At 46.8% G+C, this 14,265-nt stretch overlaps 1 protein-coding gene across 1 annotated transcript; it reads left to right on the top strand.

Moving 5' to 3' along the window:
* The first annotated feature begins 1,091 nt into the window (after positions 1 to 1,091).
* Positions 1,092 to 12,600, top strand: CHAF1B (chromatin assembly factor 1 subunit B). The gene is made up of 14 exons (XM_032101143.1): positions 1,092 to 1,133; positions 1,594 to 1,724; positions 2,651 to 2,783; positions 2,916 to 3,033; positions 3,448 to 3,551; positions 4,325 to 4,421; positions 5,184 to 5,268; positions 6,221 to 6,314; positions 7,313 to 7,382; positions 7,477 to 7,568; positions 8,574 to 8,736; positions 8,987 to 9,394; positions 10,091 to 10,182; positions 10,563 to 12,600. Exons 2-14 carry the CDS (start codon positions 1,599 to 1,601, stop codon positions 10,682 to 10,684), a joined length of 1,704 nt encoding a protein of 567 aa, XP_031957034.1. The 5' UTR covers positions 1,092 to 1,133; positions 1,594 to 1,598; the 3' UTR covers positions 10,685 to 12,600.
* Positions 12,601 to 14,265: the final 1,665 nt, after the last annotated feature.

Raw genomic sequence — 14,265 nt, 5'->3', positions numbered from 1 at the left:
CCCCGTGCTCAGGTGTTATTGTCCCCCCTCAGGGTGGCACAGGAGGGCACAGCTCCTGCCATGGAGCACTGGCACAACACAAGGCTGGGAAGGATCTGAGCATCCTGTTGGCCCCGGAGCTGCAGCAGGAGCTGAAGAGGAGGGCCCTGGCACAATGTGGAGCCAGAGGGACTTTTGGGCTGTCCCAAGGAGAAGACTCCAGAATGACAATGACAGTGAGCTGTGCCACAGGGATGACAACAAAGAGCTCTCCCATGGGGATAGAAAAGCTGAGAGAACTGGGATTGTTCAGCCTGGAGAAGGCTTTAGGGTGACCTAATTGTGGCCTTCCAGCACCTGAAGGGAGGTGACAAGAAAGATGGAGAGAGAAAATTTCCAAAGGATGGAGTGACAGGACAAGGGAGAATGGATTCAAAGTAAGAGAGTTGGTTTAGATTCGATATTAGGATGAAATTGCTCCCTGGGAGGGTGGGCAGGCCCCGGCACAGGGTGCCCAGAGCAGCTGGGGCTGCCCCTGGATCCCTGGCAGTGCCCAAGGCCAGGCTGGACATTGGGGCTTGGAGCAGCCTGGGACAGTGGGAGGTGTCCCTGCCATGGCAGGGGTGGCACTGGGTGGGCTTTAAGGTCCCTTCCAATCCAAACCATTCCATGATTCTATGATACAGAATTAGTCTTCCTTTGTTCTCTGCTGCTCCCTCGCCTGCTGGGGGCTTGTGGGGAGCTCTCAGAGCACCATTTTGGGCTTCAACCGCCTGCCCAGCAGCTCTTCTTCCCGTGAGCAAGAAGTGAAAGCAGATGCCATTTTCTCACGATGTAATTTTTCATTACTGTTTTCCAGGCAAAAATTTGCACTTGAAACAGGGACGTCTGGGAACACGTTACCCTTAAAGACTTTTATATATTTACACCGGTCAAGCACAGAAATGCCTGGGGGGGAAAAAAAAACCAAAAAAACCCACTCTTTTGAGGAAGTGCGAGCATCGGGCTTTTTTCATTTTAGGTTTATTCTGCCGATTTGAGGGCTTTTCCCTCCGGCAGCCCCCGACGGCTCCTGAGGCGGCGCGCGGGGCGGGCGCGCGCATGCGCGGGGCGGCGCAAGGCGGGAGCGCGCGGGAGCCGCGGGCGGGCCGCAGGTGAGGGAAGGGGAAGGGGGGGGCCCAGCGGGGGGAGCCGCGCCGGGATTTGGGGGTCTGGGGAGTAGGATCGGGGGTCCCCGCGGTCTGGGGAATGGGATTGGGCATTCCCGGGGCTCCGGGAGCGGCCAGCGGCGCCTCTTCCCTTCCCCTGCCCGCGCCGGGCCGCCCGTGCCCGCTCGTTGTTTGGATTGCTGACGGGGTTGTTACTCCAAAAAAGTTTTTCCCTCACGTCTTAGACTGATGCACAGGGCTTGATACCGTCCTCTTGCAATCCCCAAACATGAACTTTAGCTATAAGAATCATAACTTTTAGGAACAGCCTTCCTCAAAGCATCTTGTCAGTCTCTGCAGCGCAGTTCCAGGCTCTGCTGGCGGTGCCTGGGAAATCTGCACAAAGTTTGGCCGACTGAGCCATAAAGAACAAGAATTGATGTGGGGTTTGCTCTGTTGTCTCCAGGAAGCATGAAGGTCATCACCTGTGAGATAGTGTGGCATAATAAGGAGCCGGTTTACAGCTTGGACTTCCAGCATGGAGCGGATGGGAGGATCAATCGCCTGGCCTCGGCAGGGGTGGACACAGCCGTGAGGGTGAGTTAAACCTGTCAGGGTTGGGTCCGGAGCATGTGCAGGGTGTGGGGGTTTGTTATCCAAAATATTGGGTTATTGGCAGGTACGTGCCACGGGGAGTGGATGGTTTGGGGAAAGGGTGTAAGACTGCACAGCTGTCTGCAGAATTATAGGGTGGTTTGGGTTGGAAAGGGATTTCATCCAGTGCCACCCCTGCCATGGCAGGGACACCTTCCACTGTCCCAGGCTGCTCCAAGCCTTGTCCATCCTGGCCTTGGGCACTGCCAGGGATCCAGGGGCAGCCCCAGCTCCTCTGGGCACCCTGTGCCAGGGCCTGCCCACCCTCCCAGGGAACAATTTCATCCTAATACCGATCTAAACCTACTCTCTAATAATTTGAAGCCACTCCCCCTTGTCATTACATATTCTTGTATATAGTCTCTGTAGTAGTTTATTCCAGCTGTCTCAGCTGTCTTTTCTCTGCCTCACTGGCAAATTGACCTCTTCTTCCCTGGTGGTGCATATGTTTCAGGGATTTTTTTTAATACATATTTTAGGGCTAGAAAAATGTCTGCTTTCTTTGACATAAAAGATGCTCCCTGACAGGAGGGGCAGTGGGGGGGGGGTCGGGCTCTGCTGCCGTGTCCCAAGGGAAAGGAGGAGAGGAAATGGCCTCAAATGGCACCAGGGGAGGCTCAGGTTGGAGATTGGAAACAATTTTTCCCTGCCAGAGTGGTGAGGCCTTGGGATGAGCTGCCCAGGGAGTGCTGGAGTCACTGTCTCTGGGAGTGCTCAGGAGGAGTCTGGATGTGGCCCTTGGGGACAGGCTTTGGGGTGCTGCTGGTGCTGCTGGGGTGGCACTGGGTGATCCTGGAGGGCTCTGCCCACCTTGATGATTCTGTGACATTACATCTTGTCCTCAAAAGCTGAAACACTCTTGTAACTAGATCTGGAAAGTGGAGAAAGGCCCAGATGGAAAAGCCATCGTGGAATTCCTGTCCAACCTGGCGCGCCACACCAAGGCCGTGAACGTCGTGCGCTTCTCGCCCAGTGGGGAGATCCTGGCCTCTGGAGGGGATGGTGAGAGCTGCTTGTCCTCTGTCTCATCCCAGATAATTTTGAAGTTAAACTAAATGAAATCCACCTGCATTACGTTTTGCATGAACAAAAAAGAGTGGGGAATAAAGCGGCCTCCTCTGATTTCTTCTATAGATGCTGTCATTTTGCTGTGGAAGCTGAATGACAGCAAAGAGCTGGAGCCGTTGGTTTTTCAGGATGAAGATGAAGCTCAGCTCAACAAGGAGAACTGGGCAGTCATTAAAACTTTAAGGTAATTTATTATTTGATGAGTCTGGTTTCCTTTTCAGTGTTTTTCGTTTCCCCAGTGCCTTTTATCACGTGGTGCAGTCTTCAGTGTGTGTAGAACTTCAGTGCTCTCTACAATTCGCTTGCTCTAATATTAATCCTTTTAACTCCCTGTTAATGGGGCTCAGAAAAAGGAGGGAGAGGGACATTTTAAATAATCAGAGGGTGACAGGCCAAGGGGCAATGCTTTTAAGTTGAAGAAGCAGTTCCTGGCAGCTGCTGAGGTTGATGTGAGAAGAGTTTCAGAAGTGCTTGAAGCACCAGCAGGAGTTTTTATTTGCCTCTGATTTTTTTTTTTTTAACCTGAAAATTCATAAAACTCATGTTTACACGTAGCTTTTAATTTTCAAATTAATAATTGGTTTCTCCTGCCTTCTAGAGGCCACTTGGAAGATGTGTATGATATTTGTTGGACCTCAGATGGAAATTACATGGCATCTGCTTCTGTAGATAACACAGCAATCATGTGGGATGTCAATAAAGGTAAATGCTGCAGTTATCCCTTGAAATTCCAGACGTGCTGGAAGTGCCACATGGCATTTCCCCAAAAAAATTTGAAACATCTTTCTTGTAATTGGTTTTTTGTGTGAGTTTCTGGGCTTGTGAGGCTGTGCTATATATAGGTATAAAATATTCTCAGGCCAACAAAATTTACACCTGAGGCATCTCTTCACCTTGGAGTATTTAGGATAACTTCACACATTTTTTCCCCCCAAACTCTTGCACAAACATCTTTTATATTCCTTACTCCACTTTTTGGTGTTGTGCAGCATGGCCTCAGCTGTGTTTTTATCATCCTTTTGAAAAGCTGTTTATTTTCTTTGAAACTTCTCAGCTTCTGGGATTTCTTTGCAAGAAAGCAACACTTAAATAATAGGAAAGAATCCTTCCTGTGACCAGTATTCAACAAAGTATTTCTAAGATTCTCTGTAACTTTGTCTCATCAATGTTTTGGCTCTGAGACCTTCACTTGTGGAACATTACTGGGGTCAGAGAGCTCTTGACTTTACTTATCTGAGTTCTAATATTAATCTAAAATTAATTCTAGTTACTGATTAAGTTTGTAGTGAACAAACCTTAAACTGGCACTTGAGAAGCAACTTTCTCTGATATTCTTATCAGCCACCATCCAATGAACACTTTTATGTTTAAAAAATTATTTCTCTACATTTTGAAACATTTTTGGTCTTGTTTTATTTCTGCAATGTTTGGAAACACATTTGAATTTATGATCTGAAAGCTGTTTGTGATTTCAGGACAGAAAGTTTCAATATTGAATGAGCACAAGAGTTATGTCCAAGGAGTAACCTGGGATCCTCTGGGCCAGTATATCGCGACCCTGAGCTGTGACAGGTGAGCTCTTGGTCCAAATGCTTTGCCTTAATATTTTAACTTGTAGTTAATTGTTTTTAAGGTGAGTTCCCACTCTTCAGGAACCTACAGTGCAGGTAGGAACACCCTGGCAGTTCCCTGTTTCCTAATTCCCTCATTCCTCCATAAATCCATGTGCTGGGACTTCCCAAACCTTATGGAGTCCAAACATTGCCAGGGGTTCATTGGTTCTTTAGACATCAAAACACGTCCCTCTGGAGGTGTCTTGTGAGGAGAATTTTAATTAGTGATTATTTGGTGATCCAGTTTTATATTTCGTGGTGCTGACTGAGAAGGGAGGTCCTGGGGCATTTTGTGGAACTTGGGGTGAAAGGAAAGGCTGGGAGAGCTGGGATTGTTCAGCCTGGAGAGGAGAAGCTTTGGGGTGAGCTCAGTGTGGCCTTGCAGGGCCTGAAGGAGCTGCAGGAAAGCTGGAGAGAGACAATTCCCAAGGCATGGAGGGCCAGGAGCCAGGGAATGGCTTCCCAGTGCCAGAGGGCAGGGCTGGATGGGAGATTGGGCAGGAATTGTTCCCTGGCAGGGTGGGCAGGCCCTGGCACAGGGTGCCCAGAGGAGCTGGGGCTGCCCCTGGATCCCTGGCAGTGTCCCAGGCCAGGCTGGACATTGGGGCTTGGAGCAGCCTGGCACAGTGGGAGGTGTCCCTGCCCATGGAACTGGCTGATGTCCCTTCCAACCCAAACCATTCCATGATTCCCTGCTGGCTGACTCTGCTCTCCCACACAGGGTCCTGCGAGTTTACAACACCCAAACCAAGCGAGTGGCCTTCAATGTCACCAAGATGCCATCAGGATCAGGAGCTGAAGGAGAGGTACGTGGTTCTGCTGGGGCTGGAGACTCTGCTGGGTGCTGTTTCATGTGGGCTTTCTGTTCCATGGAACCAAAGGATCAAATATTTTCCATTCAAATAATTCCTATGCCCCAGAATCATGGAATCATCGAGGTTGGAAGAGACCTTCACGCTCATCCAGTCCCACCGTCACCACCCCAAAACCACATCCCCAAAATTTCTTGCTGATTCAAGCAGTAACACAATCCCTTAGTTGTAAATGTTAAAAACTGAGGAAAAAGGTAGTACTTAACAGGAGAAACTTCAAACATACCTGGCAGTAGTTGAGTTTATTAATGGATGTGACATCTCAATAATATTTGAAAGTTAACAGCCTGGAATTTTCAAGAAGGTAGTTAGGTTTTTAAGAAAAATAGGAACTTTGGATAATTTAGGAAATTCTAACCCTAAGAGGGAAAACAAAGAGCTTTTTTTTCCCCTCCCAACCAGTTCCAAGTGATAGTAAAATAACACCTCCAAGCTGGCTATAACTTCATTCATTCCTTCTATTCATTCCTTTTCTTTTTGGGGGAAAACATTTGTAAGAGTTTTATAGACACTGAAGAACAGGCCTGAGAGCAGGCACTTTGCCATGAGAGAAGTTCTCTTTTAACCTCTAATCCTGGGGTTAGAATCAAATGCCTGAGGAACACTGGGTGTTAAATAATGTTGTTCTCCAGGTTATGACTATTTTTTGATGACTGGTTTAAGGCGACAGCTCTGGGAGTGTTTTACTTTGCAGCTGAAGAGGGATCAAGGACTATTTTTCTTAGCTGTGAAGAATTTATAGCGAGGTTGAAGGAGCCATGGCTTTTGAAATGTTTTAGTTGAAAAGTTCCATCAGGCTGGATTGTCCAAGTGGATGTTTTGTCTCGCTGGGATTCCAGCTGGCACATTCCTGGCCCTTCCCACAGTCCTGTTTTCCGTGTTGCAGGCAAGGAGCTTTCGGATGTTTCATGATGACAGCATGAAGTCGTTTTTCCGCAGGCTCAGCTTCACTCCTGATGGCTCCTACCTGCTCACTCCAGGTATGAGAACATCTCCTGCGACTTGGGTTGTGTCACAGAGGTTGGAAAAGATTCCCAAGGTCATGGAGTGCAGCCTGTGCCCCATGCCCACCTTGTCCCCAGCCCAGAGCACTGAGTGCCACCTCCAGCCCTTCCTGGGGCACCTCCAGGGATGGGCACTCCAAACCTCCCTGGGCAGCTCTTCCCAAGGCCTGACCACCTTTTCCATGAGGAAATTTTTCCAAATATCCAATCTAAACCTCCCCTGGCCCAGCCTGAGGCCGTTCCCTCTCCTCCTGTCCCTGTTCCCTGGCAGCAGAGCCCGACCCCCCCGGCTGCCCCCTCCTGGCAGGGACTTGTGCAGAGCCACAAGGTCCCCCCTGAGCCTCCTTTGCTCCAGCCTGAGCCCCTTTCCCAGCTCCCTCAATCTATTACATTCTAGTTTGAATGTTCTTCAGTATTTCCAACATGTCAGGGATGCAGATTTGTCCTAATTAAGCCATTCCTCCTTCTCCTTATTAACTCCACTAGCAATCCACAGCATCAGTTTTCTCTTGTGATAAAAGTGATATTTGTGGCATTTTGCTGCATAAATTGCAACACCAGAACTCTTAAAATAAAAATGAAGGATAATGAGTGGTTTCTTTTGACTGGCCTCTCTTTGTTTGGGTCCTTCCCTCAGAACATTCTGCATTCAGAGTGAAAACAACCCTGCAAGGAGGGATCAGTTTGTGCCTGTCCAAGCTCTGCTGTTATTGATGTCTGGCAACATCAAAAAGCAGCTGTGAGGAGGGAAGTGTATAAGGGAAATAAAACCAGCACTAAATAAATATTTGGGATGCCTTTTTAAGTTGTATTCGAGTTGCACAGCTTTTGCCCAACTGACAAGCCTAATTCCTGGGAATTAGAATGTTTATGGACAAGCCTAATTCCTGGGAATTAGAATGTTTATGGACACAAGGTGTGTGCTCAGGAGCTCTCTGAGGTGATGAGTAATGTTGGAACCTTTGTTTTTGCAGCTGGCTGTGTGGAATCAGGAGAGAACGTTACAAACACCACCTATGTTTTCTCCAGAAACAATCTTAAAAGGTAGGGTTTAGTGACATAAAAATAGGTTTTTATTAAAAAATAAATAATTCAAATCGTGCAAGGCTGTTTCCTGAACTCCTGATTCTCTCTGAAGGCCCGTGGGTCACCTGCCCTGTCCTGGCAAGGGAACTCTGGCTGTTCGCTGCTGTCCTGTCTACTTTGAGCTGAGAGGAGCATCTGCTAAAGGTATTGGCAGGCTTCAGGGAGTGGGAACTCACAGCAAATCTGGGAAAAGATGTGGCTGGTCACTATTTTATGCCCCAGCCTTTTAGCATTCCTCTAAGGCAGTGCTGTACCACATCTTAGAAGCTGTTTCCTGATTCTGAGACTCTCAGTTCACCGTGAGTCCCCCGTGAGCAGCTTTTGGTCAAGTGGATAAATGTTGTTCCTTGGCTTCTCAGGCTGCAGAAACACTGTTAAATATTTTGCTCGAACTGTTAACCATTTTGTGTTCAAAATAAATAACCTGGTTTAGCACCAGAGGAGCAATCCCATGAAATAATTCCTGTTAGTCTCAACTGCCCACATCACAGGGAGTTGGAACAGTTTGCAGCAACCACTGGTGTTTATTCAAGGAAGCAGTGCTGGTGTTACTGGGCAGAACAGGAGTTCTGAGCTGGGGATGGGATTGTGTGAAGTTGCACAAGAATTTATCTGGGGATTGAAATCCAGCTTTATTGTGTGGCTCCAGGAGTGTTTATATTTTAACAAGACTGACATTACTCAGGTGAAAAGGCAGAGCTTGGCTCCTTTCTTTAAAGGTTAAATCTGGAGTATTCCTTACAGGATTTACCTGTTCTATTTCCATCATAATTTTAGATCCATTGTGCTGCAAAGGAAGGAGATGAGGATCTGCAGTTGCTCTCTGTAGCTCCTCTAAAGGGCCACTTTAGTATTAAAATTTATGTAAATACACTGAAAAATTCCAACTGGAAAATACAGAGCAAACTTTACAAAACAAAACAGCAGCAAACCAGAGGGAGAAAGATTCTGCCAATTTTTCTTCAACTAAGAAAATCAAGTAAATTTCAGACAACAAAAATGTTAAATTTTACGTTTTACACAAGCGCTGTCTTCTCAGTGTTTATCTTGGTACTGATTAATAATGTAATTTTAGTTAAATTAATGGCCAAGTGCAGTCACTATCTTGCAATAAATACAAGAGAATTCTCCCTGTTCCTTTCTTGGCAGATGAAATCAGTCCCAAATCCCCCCCTGCCCTGTTTAACCTGCCCTATCGGTTGGTGTTCGCTGTTGCTTCAGAAGATTCTGTGCTGTTTTATGACACTGAGCAGTCCTTCCCCTTTGGTTATGTTTCCAACATCCATTACCACACCCTGAGTGACATTTCATGGTAAGGAATTGTATTCCTAAGATTTTGGGGGGGGGAAATGTCCTTTTTCCATGTCCAGGTTCTGTGCAGCACCTTGAGCCTTGCTTTGGGTTTATATTTCATTTATGACACACACATGGTCACTCATCAATGTCTGAGCAGCAACCCACCCCTTTTTTACAGGAAATTAGAGAATTGTGGCTCTTAATCAGTTGGGTGAAGGTTGAAGTAAAATCCTGGCCTTTAATGGAAAAAAATAAATCCCAAACAGGTCCAGCGATGGATCCTTCCTGGCCATTTCCTCCACGGACGGGTACTGCTCGTTCGTCACCTTCGGCAAGGACGAGCTGGGAGTGCCCCTGAAGGAAAAGCCCCAGATCAATGTCAGGACTCCTGGTGCAGCAGACAAGAAAGCCAAGAAGAGCCAGTCCCACAAAGTGATTTCCCCAGGCCCCCGGCTGGCAGAGGGGACCCCTCCCAGCAGGGATCCCCCCGTCCAACCTCGACCCCCTGGCACTGCTGGCAAGGACCTGCCTTCCACACCTGTTGGCATCAAAACCATTCCAGTGCCATCCTCAGAGGAGAGGAGAAGCAGCCAGGCAGCCAACCAGAGCAGCAAAGCCCCCCAGCCCAGGAGGGTCACCCTCATCACTCTACAGTCCTGTTTCAAAACACCCAGGTGAGATTCCAGTCGTAAATTCAGGGGCCAAGACAAGCTGTGCTTGTGCTACATTTAAAGGCTGAGCTTTGCACACAAATTCCCAACCCTGGCTGTGGGTAGGAGCTGTCGTGATGTGAGGATTTTTGTTGTACTGCCAATGAGAGGTCAGAATGTCTCCTAAATGTGGAGCTTTTAGGTTTCTGCCTGAAATGTGAGGCAGCAAATTCACGTGACCCTTCACAACAAAAGGCGTTTGGCTTGGCCACGAGTTGGACTTTGATCCTTGTGGGTCCCTTCCAGCCCAGAATATTCTCTGATTCTGTCTTCAGGTCCAGTTTTCTGTACAAAAATGATATCTGAAGCCTTCAGCTGCCAAGAACTATTTAAAGACCCTTCTGCCAAAGAATATTTTAAGAAGTGAAGAGTGCAAGCCTAGACAGGCCCTCTGGTTTTTAGAAATGGCCAGTAATCCAGGTATTGATTGTATCAGGGCTCTGAGCACCCTGCTCCAGTGGAAGGTGGCCCTGCCCATGGCAGAGGGGATTGGAAGTGGATAATGCTCCATTCAGCTTATAAAAAGAAGGAAAAATGTGCAGTAAAATGTATCTGAACTACCTTTGCAGTTAACTGATTCTATATGAATTAAATCTTGAAGTGAAATAGTCATGGAAATGATGTCTATAAAGCAATTCAACTGTTTCTGTTCTTTTAAAGGAGAGTAAACTTGATTTCCTTGAAGCCAGACACTCCAACCTCTGCATATCCAGACCCAGCTCCTGTCCCTCCTTCCTCAGAACAGGAACATGGTGAGTTTCTGTGGCTCTTAATACCCAGCCAAGTCTTTTCCCAGTCAGTTTTTTTCCATTATAGATTTATATTATAAAATAATCCTCACTCTAATCGCAAATTCTAAAGCTTCTCCATTGTCTCTATGTGTCTGAAAGGTGCTTTGGGCAATATGAAATGTGTTCTCACTGCTCTGGGGCAGCTGATTGTGACTGTTCCTACAGTTTTATAGCAGTGAAACCTAGGATAAATTCATGGATGTGACGTTCTCCAGTTTTTAAAGACTTTTGTACTTCGACCACATCATTGTTTCAGGTTCTGGACTCTCTCAGACCAGGGTGGGGGTTTTTTTGATATGGATTTATTCACTTGAAATGATTTCCCTGTCTGCTTCTTCCAGAGAGATCACTGCCCTCTGATGAGAGCCTCCAAACTCCCCCAGCACAAAAACGTCCCAGGACTGAGGAATTGTCCCTTCCTGCCCCTGCTGGAGATCAAACCAGCTGTGATCCCAACAAATAAAGGCTGAGCAGACTCCTCACAGCCTGAAGTCAAAGCAGCCATGTCTGAGTGCATTTCTTCTTGCAAAAGTTCAACCCTCAACTCCCAATTCAAGTTCCCTGTGCATATTTGATGTAGAACTGTGAAGAAGCTGCCAGTGGAAGACACAGGTTTCAGGAATGTGGTTCTGCCGTAGAAGAAATAATTGGGAAGTGACTTCAAGAATAAGGAAATCAGGGAAATCTGGGGATTAAAAATCCATCCAGTAAGCTGTGAGTCTCCATCAGAGTTCCTAAATCCACATTTATAAAGCATTATGTCTGCCAGTAATGCGTCTGGCAAAAAGAATTGAATGCATTCATAAGATTTGATGTGGTTCAAGACCTAAAAAAGGGGGAAATTGCAGCATTTTGGTTTATTTCTTCAACACTGTGTCAAATAATGCTCCTCGGTAGCTGTGGAGTGGAGCTGATTGACTCTGAAAGCAGCAGCAAAGATCAGGGCTGAGATGTGGAAGCAGAAACGGGAAGATTGAACTGCAAGAAACAAGCAAAGGGAGGAAACCCTCTGAAGAGCTGCTGTAAGAATGAAACAGCAGCAAGTTCTTGTTTAATTTCTGGACTTAAAAAAAGAAATGCAGGTATGAGGTTTTCCTGAGGCAGCAGCATTTGAGTGTGTACATTGAAATTTCCCCTTTCCTTTTTTCCCCAATAACTCCCTTAGCCAATAAAACACACTCCAGTGGATGGGAAACTTCTAAACCTGACATTTTTTAGCATTTAATACTTCATAAAAGCAGAAATCTCAATATTCCAGAAGTGACTCACAGAAGTCTCACAGGGAGGAAATATTAACAAACACCTCTGTCAGTCTTTCAGGCAAATGAACTCTTGCCTACAATTAAATTTCAACAATTAATAAGCAAGAAGTTGCAGGAAGCTTGATGGGATCTTGGTTTTCTCACTGTGCTGAGGATGGATCTTCATTAGACTTAATTAAACCTGGGTTTCCTTCTAGTGAAGAATCATAAACAGTTAATTCTTACATTTATTTCTCTGGCTTGCTGATAGATCTTTTAAAAAATTACATTTGTGTCCTAATTCTGCATTCTTGATTTTATATCTGTCCATTCTCTGCAAAAAAAATTGTTTCTATTCCTTCTAGAATTACATTTTATAGTTGACTGAGGAAGATTCGTCCTTGAGAGCATTTCTCAGTTGGGAGATGCAAACTGAAAATCCTGAAATGCCACAGGCAGCTCCAGCTTTTCCATGGGTGTCTTTAGCATCATTTCTGTGGGATAGGGAAGCCCTGTGGATCATCTCCAGTGCAAACTCTCCCTCAAAACCCGCTTTTCCATGGTTGAGTTTCTGCTCATTAAAATCTTGAGGATTTCTTGCTCCTCCCCAAAAGCACGTGGACATCCCACCTTAAAATGCAGATATTTCTGGGAGCCACTGAACTGGGCAGGCCTTGTTCCATAGAGCTTTGTAGGTAACTGCACCAGGGGTTTCAAGTAGATTTTGATATTCTTCAGATAGGTTTCAAATAGATTTTGCAATTTTTTAGTTGGGTTTCAAGTGGATTTTGCGGTTTTTCGGATGGGTTTCAAATAGATTTTATAACTTCCTAGCTGGTTGAGGATTCACGTTTGTCTTGTTCCTGAAAAGACTTTCTGCTGTGTAATAATGGTGAATTTTTAGACAGCCAGACCTTGTACTCCTGTGCTGTTGAAGTTTTAATTTTTAGCTATCCAGATGTCAATATTAATTTATCTTGTCGTTAATTAACCACTGCAATTTGGTCAAAGTTTCCTTGATCCTTACCCATGGATTCCAAACAGACTCTGTATTTTCTGTGCACATTCCCTGTGTTTATATGAACTTTGTTACCAAATAAAGAGCATAAAGACCATAAAATTAATCAAGAAAAACAGACTTTTCAGGGAACTCTGTGTGTTTCCTGCTCTGGCAGCTGCAGGATCCTGAAGAAGAGGCAGATGAATTATGTGACAACAAAGTGTCATGAATTAAATGACATCAGGGACGTGATTCCACCACTTCCCTGGGCATCCTTACTTTGCCAGGAAGAAATTTTTCCCTAATATCTGATCTAAACTGGACACAGCCCTCGAGGGGCCTCTCCATGGGACAATTTTTGGCAGTCCCAAATCTCCTAAGTGCTGCCTGTGCACTGAAAAATGGAAATCACGGAAGGCAGGCAGGTGTGAGATGCTCGTGCCCAGGGGGAGCTCCTGATTTTCTCTGGCCACGTGGAAGGTGGGAAATGGTTGAAAAGGAGGAGGGTGTCCATGGAAATGGCTGGGGGAGGAAAAGGGACAGGTAGGGAGTAGTTGGAGCTGGCATGTGGAGAGAGGCTGGAGAAGGAGACAAAACTGGCATTTGAGGAGAAGAAGTGGATGGGAGGGAAGCTGAGAGGGAGTTTGGTATCTCTGGGAATTCCTGTGCAGGACTCAGCCCAGCGAGGATCCTTCTTACCCAAGAGCACCTCATTTTCCAGGTTGGGTTTTAGCTTGGAGGTTTTTTGTGGGTTTTTTTTTCCCCTCTGGGATAGGGAAGCTCTTTTTTGCCACAAAAAACGCCGGTTTTTCAGTCTCCTGCCAGCAGGTGACAGCGTTCCCTAAAGCAAAGCAAACGGAGCAGAGCTCCCCTCTCCTCCACACTTCCATCCCTCAAGACATTTTTCATCATCTTCATTTTTTTGTTGTTCTACCAAGTGATTATTTCTGGCTTCTTTCCACGTGGTTGAAGAAGAAAACAGGGTTCTACAGGAAAGAATTCCTCCAGGAGGAAAACACCACAGGATGACTTCAGTCCCGAGTTGAGCAGAGCACGGCCCCTCCTGCTTCACTCAGTGAATCCAAAGGTTTTTCCAGGAGGAATTGGCACTCCAGAGTCTGCAAGCAATGGGCCTTGGATTAGCCATGGTCATGGGCTGAGGTGACACAGATTCCCAGGACTGCACATCCAGCAGAGCCTCTGGCTGCGGGTACAACCCACAGAGGTCCTGGCAGTCTTTATGGAGAGACTGGTGTGGATTTGGGGTTTTGGAGAAAAGTCCACCGAGGGAAGAGCATTCAGTGCCTGGAGGAGGTGACGAGAAAGGAGAAGGAATGACAAGACCCAGGGAATGGCTTCCCAGTGCCAGAGGGCAGGGCTGGATGGGAGATTGGGCAGGAATTGTTCCCTGGGAGGGTGGGCAGGCCCTGGCACAGGGTGCCCAGAGCAGCTGGGGCTGCCCCTGGATCCCTGGCAGTGCCCAAGGCCAGGCTGGATAAGACTTGGAGCAGCCTGGGCTAATGGAAGGCGTCCCAGGGGGGTTGGAATTGGATGATTTTTAAGGCTACTCCCATCCCAAACCCCTCTGTGCTTCTCCAGGTATTTTCCCTGCTCGTTCCAGACCTTCCTGCTTGGGAGATCTCTCAGCCCTGACTTGGCAGCACTTTTGCCAATCATCTCCGAAGCAAAATCCCCACATTTGGTCCTAATTATCCCCTCCCTGAGCAGCCCCGAGCCCCACACAGCAGCTCTGTTCTTCCTCAGGTGTGGGATTTTGGGATGCTGCCATTCCCCTTCCAAGGG

The sequence above is a fragment of the Corvus moneduloides genome, chromosome 2 (genome assembly GCF_009650955.1).
Source record: "Corvus moneduloides isolate bCorMon1 chromosome 2, bCorMon1.pri, whole genome shotgun sequence".
Taxonomy (NCBI): Eukaryota; Metazoa; Chordata; class Aves; order Passeriformes; family Corvidae; genus Corvus; species Corvus moneduloides.
This window is presented reverse-complemented; position numbering and strand designations above follow the sequence as displayed.

Coding starts and splice junctions, on each gene's coding strand:
- CHAF1B (XM_032101143.1), top strand. CDS start 1,599: ATGAAGGTCATCACCTGTGAGATAGTGTGGCATAATAAGGAGCCGGTT. Junction 2,784..2,915: donor CCTGGCCTCTGGAGGGGATG/GTGAGAGCTGCT, acceptor TTTCTTCTATAG/ATGCTGTCATTTTGCTGTGG. Junction 3,552..4,324: donor CATGTGGGATGTCAATAAAG/GTAAATGCTGCA, acceptor TTGTGATTTCAG/GACAGAAAGTTTCAATATTG.